The following is an 11,716-nucleotide window of genomic DNA, read 5'->3' on the forward strand; positions in this document are numbered from 1 at the left end:
AAGAGATCTGGGTGTTCTTGTACAGCAGTCAATGAAGGTAAGCATGCAGGTACTGCAGGTAGTGCAGAAGGCTAATAGCATGCTGGCCTTCATAACGAGAGGGATTGAGAATAGAAGGAAAGAGGTTCTTCTGCAGCTGTACAGGGCCCTGGTGAGACCACACCTGGAGTACTGTGTGCAGTTCTGGTCTCCAAATTTGAGGAAAGACATTCTGGCTATTGAGGAAGTGCAGCGTAGGTTCACGAGGTCAATTCCTGGAATGGCGGGATTACCTTACACTGAAAGACTGGAGCGACTGGGCTCCAAGTATACCCTTGAGTTTAGAAGACTGAGAGGGGATCTGATTGAGACGTATAAGATTATTAAAGGATTGGACACTCTGGAGGCTCGAAGGGCTGAATGGCCTACTCCTGCACTTATTGTCTATTGTCTCCTTTGTTCCTCTATATCCTTGCCTGCCTCTCCTTTCCCCACATATTACCTTCTGCCATTCTCTGCCTCGCTCTCTCTCTCTCTTTGTTGTTCTCTTTGTCCATTTCTCTCTCTCCCCCTCCCCCGCTTCTCTCCTCGTTGAGTTCCGCACAGATTACACGTCAAATCCTCTTTCCCTGTACAATGGACCCAGTTCCAATTAGTGAATCTCTCGCTAATGAGCGAGAACAAAGTACCCCAGTCACTGGTGCTTTTCAAAACCTTTATGACAACAGATTTCCTTGTAAAACTGAATCACAAGGTTTGAAAGAACAGTGATAACGTGATCAGTTTGGAATGGATGCTTGTGGAGAAAGGGACATGAGCAACGTCAGATCGTTGAACAGCAGAACGGCCTCAAAGGGCCGAATGGCCTGCTCCAATCTGAACTCGGGCAGAGAGCAGCGGGGACCTGATACTTTCCTGCCCGAACAGTGGGGTTCCCCACGGTGTGTGTTTGGAATCTGCTGATCCTGTTTATTTGGAAATAGTCTGGAATTAGCGACAGAGAACTGTTTCTGAATAATACCAAAACGTGTTGATGTAGGAATTCATGAGCAGGTTAGGATAAGAATTCAGGAGGATGTACACAGACTGAGGAAGTGTTCTAACAAATGACTGATAACATAAAACAACAAACTGCAGATACTGAAGACATTTACAGTGAGCCTGACCTCGGTGGAGAGTAAGTTGTTGGAGGGAGTCCCGAGGGACAGGATTTACTTGTATTTGGAAAGGCATGTACTGATTAGGGATAGTCAACATGGCTTTGTGCGTGGGAAATCATGTCTCACTAATCTGACTTTTTTTTGAAGATTGAAGAAATAACAAAGAAGATTGATGAGGGTAGACGTGATCTGTATGGATTTCAGTAAGGTGTTCGACAAGGTTCCCCATGGAAGACTGATTAGCAAGGTTAGATCTCATGGAATACAGGGAGAACTAGCCATTTGGATACAGAACTGGCTCAAAGGTAGGAGACAGAGGGTGGTGGTGGAGGGCTGTTTTTCAGACTGGAGGCCTGTGACCAGTGGAGAGCCACAAGGATCGGTGCTGGGTCCATTATTTTTTGTCATTTATATAAATGATTTGGATGTGAACATCAGAGGTATAGTTAGTAAGTTTGCAGATGGCACCAAAATTGGAGGTGTAGTGAACAGTGAAGAGGGTTACCTCAGATTACAACAGGATCTTGGTCAGATGGGCCAATGGGCTGAGAAGTGGCAGATGGAGTTTAATTCAGATAAATGCGAGGTACTGCATTTTGGGAAAGCAAATCAGGGCAGGACTTATACACTTAATGGTAAGGTCCTAGGGAGTGTTGCTGAACAAAGAGACCTTGGAGTGCAGGTTCATAGCTCCTTGAAAGTGGAGTCGCAGGTAGATAGGATAGTGAAGAAGGCGTTTGGTATGCTTTCCTTTATTGGTCAGAGTATTGAGTACAGGAGTTGGGAGGTCATGTTGCGGATGTACAGGACATTTTTCACGCAGAGGGTGGTACGTGTATGGAATGAGCTGCCAGAGGATGTGGTGGAGGCTGGTACAATTGCAACATTTAAGAGGCATTTGGACGGGTATATGAATAGGAAGGGTTTGGAGGGATATGGGCCGGGTGCTGGTAGGTGGGACTAGATTGGGTTGGGATATCTGGTTGCCCGGATGATTTGGAACCAAGGGTCTGTTTCTGAATTGTCTGAATCTATGAGATCCTTTCATTTGACTAAACTCTGGAGAATACTGATTCAATTTACTCAGGCTCCCAGCTCCCTGATCAGCTCCACCCTCACCTGACCATCCGCCAATAACATCGCTGCGTTGAAATGATTCTCCTCACAGGATGCTGTGTAACTCCATCCCAAACCCGATGTCTGTGCCTCCTACTCCAGGCACGATGGGGGCTGTCACATTCCAATTCGATCGGGATTCACATGAAGTTACTGATTAAACATCCTGACAGTGATAGTCCCCCTCCCCCGGTGCTCCCATGGCAATGTTCCTCTTTGGTTAGGATAACAACTGACATGTCTGTGATGCCTCTGTGGTCAAATATCCCAGTGGCATCTAGTGGCCAGGTGGATGTGTTAGGAGAGGAGTGATTAACCCTACCCACCCCCCCTACACACACACCCCTGGGGCTCAGTGCCCTCGGAAGGAGCGAGGGGTGGAAGCTGGAATCTCAGACGTCCCTTACCCAAAATTGACGAGTTTGTTTACTCCACGTACAACACTCAGGCCCTCAGCAGCAAGGCATTGCTCCATCCTCCACCTGGGGCAGGGCAGAAAGACAGACAGAGAGAGAAATCACAACCTGTGTGGAAGGTGGGGGGTTTGTACAACAATCATTAATATAACTCTAACATAGAGGCTTCAATGCCATTCAAAGCAGAGAAACAGCTTTCATTTCTATAGCACGTTGCACAACTTCAGCTATCCCAAAGCACTTTGCAGCCAATGTGTGACAAGATAAAGTGTACACAGCAAGATCCCATAAACAGTCACTTGATAACAACCTGCTCAACAGCTGTGGGTGGTGATTGAGAGATTAAAATAGAGTTCATGACAATCAGGAAGAACATACGAACTAGGTGCAGAGGTAGGCCATTCGGCCCTCCAGCCTGCTCCACCATTCTGTGGGATCATGGCTGATTGATTCAGTCCTCAGCTCCCCCCCAAGTAACCACAGGAGCCCCCATTAGGGTAGAGTCTCTCCACCGTGGCCCCATTGGTACTCAGTGGCTGCCTGTTTCCATCACCCTCATGGCCCTGCAACAGAAGAGATTCCTGATAATCTCCGTTGTAAATGCCAAACACTGACACGGAGTCTCGTCGTTCTGGACTCTGGAACAAGGAGGAAACATCCTTTCAGCATCCATGGGAACCCTTGGGATCTTGCACGTTTCAGTGAAGTCCTCTCTCCTTCTTCTAAGCTTCGATGGATACAGTCTGTCTAACCTTTCTGTCTGACTCCCTCATCCCAGGGTTCAGCCGAGTGAATGTCCTCTGAACTGTTTCTGATGCACTTGCATCCGTTTATAAGATGAGGCCAAAGTTGAATATGGTGCTGCAGGTGTTTGTGCTAATGCCCTGTGCAACTGTAATAAAACACCTCTCAATTATATCCATTTCCCTTTCAATAAAGACCATTCCATTCACCTTCCTAATACTTGTTGCTCCTGCAGACGAACTTTCTGAGGTTCATGTCCCAGGACACCCTGATCCTTCTGGATCTCAGAGTTCTACAATCTCTCTCCATTTAAATGATATTGTGCTTGTCTAATCCTCCTGTCAATTTCCTACATCATACTCCATTTACAGATCTTTGCCCACTGTTGTAACCTCTCAAAATCCTATCGCAGCCTCCGTGTCCTCTGAGCAACTTGCCTTTTTACTCATCATCTTATCATTACCAAACTTAGTAACTGTGCATTCAGTACCTCTGTCCGTGTTGTTTGTGTAGACTGTAAATAAATGTAGTCTCACTGATCTGTAATAAATTAAAACCAACCCATTTAATCCCATCCTCTGCCTCCTGATAAAATGCTGGAGGATTCTGGATTTGAGTGTTTTTCCTCTGACAGATGCTCCCTGGCCTGCAGTTTCCTGCTTTCCGTCTCCCTTTCAGTTTTTCCAATTTAATGGGACCTTTTCAGGGAAGTTCAGAAAATTCAAACCAACCAATCCATACCCTTAGCAGCTCCTTATGCCCGAGGATATAATATCTGTCAGGGCCAAGGACTGCTTAGATTTCAGTTCAAACAATTTTCTCTAACTTTTCTGGTGATTTTGATTGTATTAAACACTTCATTCCTTCTCATCTTCTGATTCGTAACATCTCAGGAATCATCATTTTTATCCTTTACAATGAAGACAGGGGCAAAATCCCAGTTCACTTCATCTGCCATTTCCTTATTTTCCATCGTTAGTTGGCCAGACTCACTCTGTAGAGAGTAATGCTCACTTTACTTACCGTTCCCTTTTAAGTTGTTGTAAATTCTATGACAGACTTCGTTAGCAAGTGTACAGTGGACTGGACGCCAGTGAAGTTAATCCGAATGTTCCCAACTGGAAGCTATAGATGGACCAGGAGATCCATCACCTACTGATATCCTGGTTCATGGTGTTCAAGCTCGAGACCCAGACTAACCACATGGACAACCCGCCATCTGTGGCAAGGCCTACACGATATAACCTGCTACAAAGTGAAGCAGAACAGAGCAGTGGACAAAAATACATCCCTCCCCAATGTGCTCAATGCATTTCACACTCAGTTCAAATAGGTCAGTGAAACGGTGTCTCCTGCCCTTCCAGCCTCAGATGCTCCTGTTCCCTCAGTCACTGCTGCAGATGTTAGATTGGCCTTGTTGAAAGTGAACCCACAGAAAGGGATTGGCCCAGAGGGAGCCCCCAGCCTTACACTCAGACCCTGTGCTGACCATCTGGTGAGATTATTCGCTGACATCTTTAATCTCTCCTTGCTACGACCTGAAGTCGCCATCTGCTTCAAGAAGGCCACCATGATCCCGGTACCAAAGAAAGCACATGCAACGTGGCTCGATGACTGCCGCCTGGTGGCTCTGATCTCCATCATTATGAAGTACTTCGAAAGGTTAGTCATGGCTCACACCAACTCCAGCCTCCCAACCTGCCTTCACCTCTTGCAATGTGCCTACAGACACAACTCGTCCACAGAATACACTATCTCCCTAGCCCTGGAACTCCTGGACAATAAGGATAACCATGTCAAGCTTCTACTTATTGACTTTGCCTTTAACATTATAATCCCAACCAAACTAATCTCTGAGCTTCAAGACCCAGGTCTCTGCTCTGCCCTCTGCAACTGGATCCTTGACCTCCTGACCCACAGATCGCAGTCAGTGAGGAAAGGCAACAGCACCTCCTACCCAGGTTACACTCCCCTCCAACCTCCTCCATCAGGGAGAAGATAAAAAAAGCTTAAATTCACATAGCAACAGGTTCAAGAACAGCTTCTTCCCCACAGTTATGAGACTTTCGAATGGACCTCTCCAATTTCAGATTTAATGTTGATCTCCCTCTCTGGGCACTTTCTCTGAAGCCCTAACATTGTATTCCTCGCTCTGTTCCATTACCCTGATGCACTTTGTATGGTATGATCTGCCTGAACTGCACACAAAATAAAACTTTTCACTGTACCCAGGTACATGTGACAATAATAAATCAATCTCTTGCTATTTTTATATTTCTAAGTAGCTGCTTCGAATCTAATTCCTCACCTTCAGAGAGTCATAGAGTCCTACAGCTGGGAGACTGGCCCTTTGGCCCTAACAGGTCCATGCTGACCAGAATCTCCGTCCACTCTAACCCCATTTCCCTGCACTTGGCCCATATCCTTCCAATCCTTTCCTATCCATATATTTGTCCAATTACTTTTTAAATGTTGTTAATGTACCCGCCTCAACCACTTCCACTGGCAGCTCATTCCATATACATACCACCCTCTGTGTAAAAATGTTGCCTCTCAGGTTCCCTTTTATTCTTTCCCCTCGAGTTCTTGATTCCCCAGCCCTGGGAAAATGACTGAGTACTTTCGCCCCATCCATGCCTCTCATGATCTTATACATTTCTATAACAGCCCCCCTCAGTCTCCTACCCTCTCAAGCTTGTCCAACCTCTCCCTATAACTCAGACCATTGAGTCCTCACAATATCCTTGTAAGTTTCTTCTGCACTCTTTCCAGTTTAATAACATCCTTCCTATAGTAAGGTGACCAAAACTGAACACAATACTCAAGTGCGGCCTCACCAACATCCCGTATAACTGCAACATAACTTCCCAACTTCTATACTCACTGCCCTGACTGACGAAGGCCAATGTGCCAAAAGTCTACTTCCCTGCCCTGTCTACCTGGGACTCCACTTTCAGAGAATCGTGCACCTGAACTCCAAGGTCCCTCTGTTCCACCACACTCCCTAACACTCTACCATTCACCATGAAAGTCCTGCCTCGACTTGATTTGCCAAAATGCAAGACCTCACACATACCTAATAAATTCCAATAACCATTTCTCGCCCCACTTCCCCAGCTGATTAAAGTCCTGCTGCAATTTCTGATAACCCTCCTCACTGTCCGTGATGCCATCTATTTGAGTGTCATCTGCAAACTTATTAATCATATCTTGTACATTCTCATCCAAGTCATTGATAGAGATAACAAACGGCAATGGGCCCAGCCCCGACCCCGAAGCACTCCACTAGTCACAGGCCTCCAGTCTGACAGCTTCCTCACAAATTCTAGTTTCCCCTTCCTTATTTATCCATTAGTCATAATTATTTAATCTTCTGATCTGCTGTGACATTGCAGAATTCTATGTTGCTTATTTCAATTAATTTCCAGTACTGTCAAATCAGCCATAGACATCATAGTCTTCCTTGTCTCTAAGAATTCACCTCCACTTGTTGGACAAATTATTTAAACATTTTATATTCTGTTTGGAATCACGTCCAGAGTTGCGCTGTCTAGGTTTAGGTGTGGCCAATGTCATTTGCACCAGAGCCTATACAGGCCGTTGACCATTTTGTGAGCAGACGCACAGCAAAGAGTTTGGTCTGTGCTTTATTCAGCTGGGGAGCTGGGAAACAGACTGGAGTTAGTAATCACATCCACCTCCATGGAAACTTTCCAGAAAGAGTTACTGGACAACCCAAGGAGGAGAGACACTGAGGAACTGCAGAAGGATGGCTGTAAGTATGAAGTGATGAGGAAGCTGTGAGTCCTAAGCACAAAACTGAGGAGGGAATGTGAGTGAGTGAACATGCTGGGTTGAATCTTTAACCATGTCATCCATAGCCTCTGTGATATGGAACGTCTGGCTGTGAGGTTCTAGAAGCTGCTGTATTTGTGTCATGTCAAATGTACCTGGTCAATATCAACATCACAAGGTCACCTCCCAGATCCACGACTTCAGCTTCTGTTGTCAATGGATTAAGAAGCTGGTGTGAGGGGGTGACCTGGTTCGCACTGACCCTCGGTCAGATCTTCACCAGCAGATGCTGCAGTCTGGGCTTCCACTGGTCAGCAGTGTTTTACCAAGTCATCCTCAATGGCTGGTAGTCAGCCTTGACCAGAAATGTGTTGCCAAATACATCAGGGTAAAAGCTCCAAAGACCAAAGCTGAGGTTTCCTGTCTGATATTTGACCTGAGTAGAGCTACGGAGGCGGAGGGTTTGGAAACAAATGCAATCAGATTGCCTGGTTGTAGTCTGATGCTGCCAGTCCTGAGAGTCCAGCTGTAACAGAGCTCCATGTTCCTGATGGTGATTGTTACAGTGCTGCAACAAGGCCCCGTGGTCCTCATGACACAAGGTGGCCAATGAGTGCAGGTTCGAAACTGCCAAGCTTCCACACGGGACAACACCGTTCCCCAGGAGCATGCTCAGAATGAAGAGCCTCACAGGTCCATACAAAACATACTACACGCAAGCAACCCGGGACAAATCAGAGCGGCTCCAGGTTCCCAGCATGATCCCACTCCTCTCGGGTTGCATTGTGCACGAAAAGATAAAAACAAATAGCAATGACAGACAGACGGACGGACGGACGGACGGACGGACAGACAGACAGACAACCTCAATGATGACTGTGGCCAGTGAGCAACAACTCCTGACAAAGCTCAGGTAAGCACCTGCCTGTCAGAGACGCTCCGGCTCACTTGTTATCGTGAACAGTTCAACTTCCTTTTGGAAAGGAGGATGATGTTGTTTTTGACCTTGACTTTAACAGAGTTCCAACATTAAGGATTCCATATGTTGGGTGTATCCAATGTGGTGACCCTGCCTGTCCATTAGCATACACACACCCTCCACCCCACTGATGGACAAGGAATGAAGTGTTTTATTGTTTAAATTAAAAACTTACCCACTCAGTGACCAATCCTTGAGGAACAAGTGATTATTAGATTTGATTCCCTACCGTGTGGAAACAGGCCATTTGGCCAAACAAGTCCACACTGACCACCAAAGAGAAACCCACCCAGTCCCATTTCCCCTGACTAATGGACCTAACACTACGCACCATTTAGCATGGCCAATTCACTTGGCCTGCTCATGTTTTTTGGGACTGGGGGAGGAAACCGCAGCACCTGGAGAAATCCCACACAGACACAGGGAGAATATGCAAACTCTGCACAGACAGTCAGCTGAGGTGGGAATCAAACCTGGGACCCTGGTGCTTTGAGGCAGCAGTGCTAACCACTGAGCCATCTCTAAGGTTATCATTTCACATATTCCTGAGAAACTTTCCTTCTCACTGAAATGTAACTTGCCCCAAATGTCAGCAAAACTCTGCGGCTGTTCCTCAAAACAGAGGCTGAGTGCCTGCTCAGGAGACAGCTCTCGCCTCAGACTCACAGGGTCAGGGTTCCAAACTGATTTCAGAGTTCAACAGCCCTAGGTGGACAGATCAATGCAGTACCAAGTGAGCGTTACCTCCTCACAGCTCCTGGAAAATGCAGCGCTCCCTCAGCGCGGACCCTTTCTCAGCGCTGACCCTCCGGCAGCGCAGCCCTCCCTCAGTGCTGACCCTCCAGCAGCGCGGCCCCCCCAATAGCGCAGAATCCCACTCAGCAGGGCCCTCCGACAGCGCGGCCCCCCCCCCAGCGCTGACCCTCCGACAGCGCGGCCCCCCAACAGCGCTGCCCCTCCCACAGTATGGCGTTCCTTCAGCGCTGACCCTCCCACAGCGCGGCACTCCCTCAGCACTGACTCTCCGACAGCGTGGCGCTCCCTCAGCGCTGACCCTCCGACAGTGCCGCGCTGTATCAGCGTTGAGCCTCGCACAGCGCGGCGCTCCCTGAGCACTGACCCTTGCACAGCGCGGCGCATCCTCAGCGCTGACCCTCCGAGTGTGCGGCGCTCCCTCAGCGCTGACCCTCTGATAGTGCGGCGCGCCCTCAGCACTGACCCTCCGACAGTGCGGCGCTCCCTCAGTGCGGACCCTCCGACAGTGCGGCGCTCCCTCAGTGCGGACCCTCCGACAGTGCGGCGCTCCCTCAGCGCGGACCCTCTGACAGCGCGGCGCTCCCTCAGCGCGGACCCTCCGACAGCGCGGCGCTCCCTCAGCGCGGACCCTCTGACAGCGCGGCGCTCCCTCAGTGCGGACCCTCTGACAGCGCGGCGCTCCCTCAGTGCGGACCCTCTGACAGCGCGGCTCTTTGCCAGCTGGGGCAGTTTTACTCACTGAGCCATGAGTGACAGAACTTCAGGGTCACAATCCTGGCAGTGCGCCTGTACCACACGAATGCTGACAAGATCCATGGAGAATGGAAGCAGGAGGCCATTCAGCCCTATGAGTCTATGCTGTCATTCTACCATTGAGTCACAGACTCAGTGCTGTTGCATAGTCACGTACAGGGCTCTGATGCAAATTTCTGGGAAAAGGCCTTCCCCGAGTGGGTGATCCAGTTTGCAAGGGATCGCAATGACTCACAAAGTCATCTCACCATTACCGTCTCAAAGGCACTGAGGGATAGGCAAAAAGCACCTGAATTCATAAGAAGGGCCGCTCTACAATTCAGACCCATCAGAGCGTGTGCGTGTGTGTGTGCGTGTGCGTGTGCGTGTGTGCATGCGCACGTCTGGTGGGCTGTGAAAGACTGTGCCCAGTTGCCACTCCTGTGTGGGAAGCAGTGGCAGAATATTGGAATTTTCAGGCACTGTCCTTGCTTTCTGGGCTTTCACCCACAGCCCCCCCTCCCCCCCCCCACACACACACACACACACACACACACACACACACCCCTGCAGAACCGCTCTCTGTATCAGTTGTGAATCCTTTGATTGCACAAACATCGGTTTATTATCCCATGAAATTCCACAACCAAGGGAATACAAATCGAGCCTTTGAGAGCTGCCCTCAGCCCAGTCTCACTCTGATGAATCAGAGTCCCCTTCCTGAACGGTGCTGCAGGGGGGTCACAGTTTCTCTGGTCCCAGGCACATTCACCCGAGGAGGAAGTCAATGTGGTCACAGTCATTCTGCAAAAATTATTTCCGATTAAGAAAAGAAACAAGCCTGACAGATTAAAGATATGCAAATTAAACAGATGAACCATCTTTCAGAACGAGAATCCAATTTTAGCATTGAACCATTAGCACAGTGTAGAGGGAGTTTTACTCTGTATTTAACCCGGTGCTGTCCCTGTCCTGGGAGTGTTTGATGGGGGGGGGCGAAACAGTGTAGAGGGAGCTTTACTCTGTATCTAACCTGGTGCTGTCCCTGTCCTGGGAGTGTTTGATGGTGGGGCAGTGTAGGAAATACGAAATCTGATTTGTGCACAGTAAACTCTCACTCATGGGAATATGATGCTGAGTAGGGTGTGTTTGGAATGTGATCTTGGCTCCCACCTGGACATTAGTCAGACACCATGGATAACTCCAACTTCAAAACAGCGACCGTTCGATTTTTCACCCTCAGAGGGGAAATGGAGGCCTTGCATGAAGGTCTCACTGAATGCGAGCAGGATAGGACCCTGCACTGGGGCACTCGGCCTGTGCTGATGCTTCCTGTACCTTCACCACTCCAGCAACTGGAAACTTCCTAGAAATATACAGCTAATTGCATTTATATAGCACCTTCCACTTAATAGACACTAAGAGGAAATGGACCCTGAGCCACATCAAAGGGTATTTAGCCAGGTGAATGAAGGCTTGGCCAAGGAATCGGAGGGGTTTAGGGAATTCCAGAGGGTGGTATCCAGGATAGTTAGCCACAATTCGAGGGTTGAAGGGAAATGGGAACATTATGTTAGACTTAGGGGCAAACCCATTTGAAATGGGAGTTGTCAGTCTGGTAGCAATGTAGGTGAGAGAGTACAGGGGTGACAGCTGAAAGGGGCTTAACTAACGCATGGCCTACCAAGTGTTAAATGAGCTGAATCTTCTAGGGAGGGGAGAGGAGGGGGAAAGAGGGTGAGGACATTGTTGGGATATTTGACAGTTCTTCACAGGGAGCTGGATACCACGAGGAGGGTCCATACATTGGGAGCAGGCACCTAGTGCTCAGTGCGGTCTCTCTCTCCTCCAGTCCTCAGACCAGCTCAGACCCTGGGCATGATGAGGCAGACTCGATGGGCTGAATGGCCTCCGCTTCCTCCTGACGCCCTCCCTCCCGCGGCAGCCCTGGTCCAGAGGACTGGAGAGAACAGGAGGGGGAGAGAGAGAGCGAGAGAGCGAGAACGGGAGGGGGAGGGAGCGGGAGCAGGTGGGGGAGG

The 11,716-nt window shown here is 48.8% G+C and overlaps 1 protein-coding gene across 2 annotated transcripts in view; it reads right to left on the reverse strand.

The window, feature by feature from the left end:
* LOC122548041 (inositol polyphosphate 5-phosphatase K-like) overlaps positions 1-11,444 on the reverse strand; it is a 23,230-nt gene extending 11,786 nt beyond the window's left edge. The window contains exons 1-2 of one of the 2 annotated variants that reach the window (XM_043686605.1): positions 10,851-11,444; positions 2,663-2,737 (exon numbers count right to left, since the gene is read on the reverse strand). In XM_043686605.1, the coding sequence (XP_043542540.1) occupies positions 2,663-2,737; positions 10,851-10,858 (83 nt within the window). In that variant the 5' untranslated portion in view covers positions 10,859-11,444. Of the gene's footprint in view, positions 1-2,662; positions 2,738-9,684; positions 9,777-10,850 lie in introns of those variants that run through there. The other variant, XM_043686604.1, reaches the window with a different exon arrangement.
* Between the last annotated feature and the right edge of the window lie 272 nt (positions 11,445-11,716).

This window comes from Chiloscyllium plagiosum, unplaced genomic scaffold (assembly GCF_004010195.1).
Source record: "Chiloscyllium plagiosum isolate BGI_BamShark_2017 unplaced genomic scaffold, ASM401019v2 scaf_4320, whole genome shotgun sequence".
NCBI classification, from domain to species: domain Eukaryota; kingdom Metazoa; phylum Chordata; class Chondrichthyes; order Orectolobiformes; family Hemiscylliidae; genus Chiloscyllium; species Chiloscyllium plagiosum.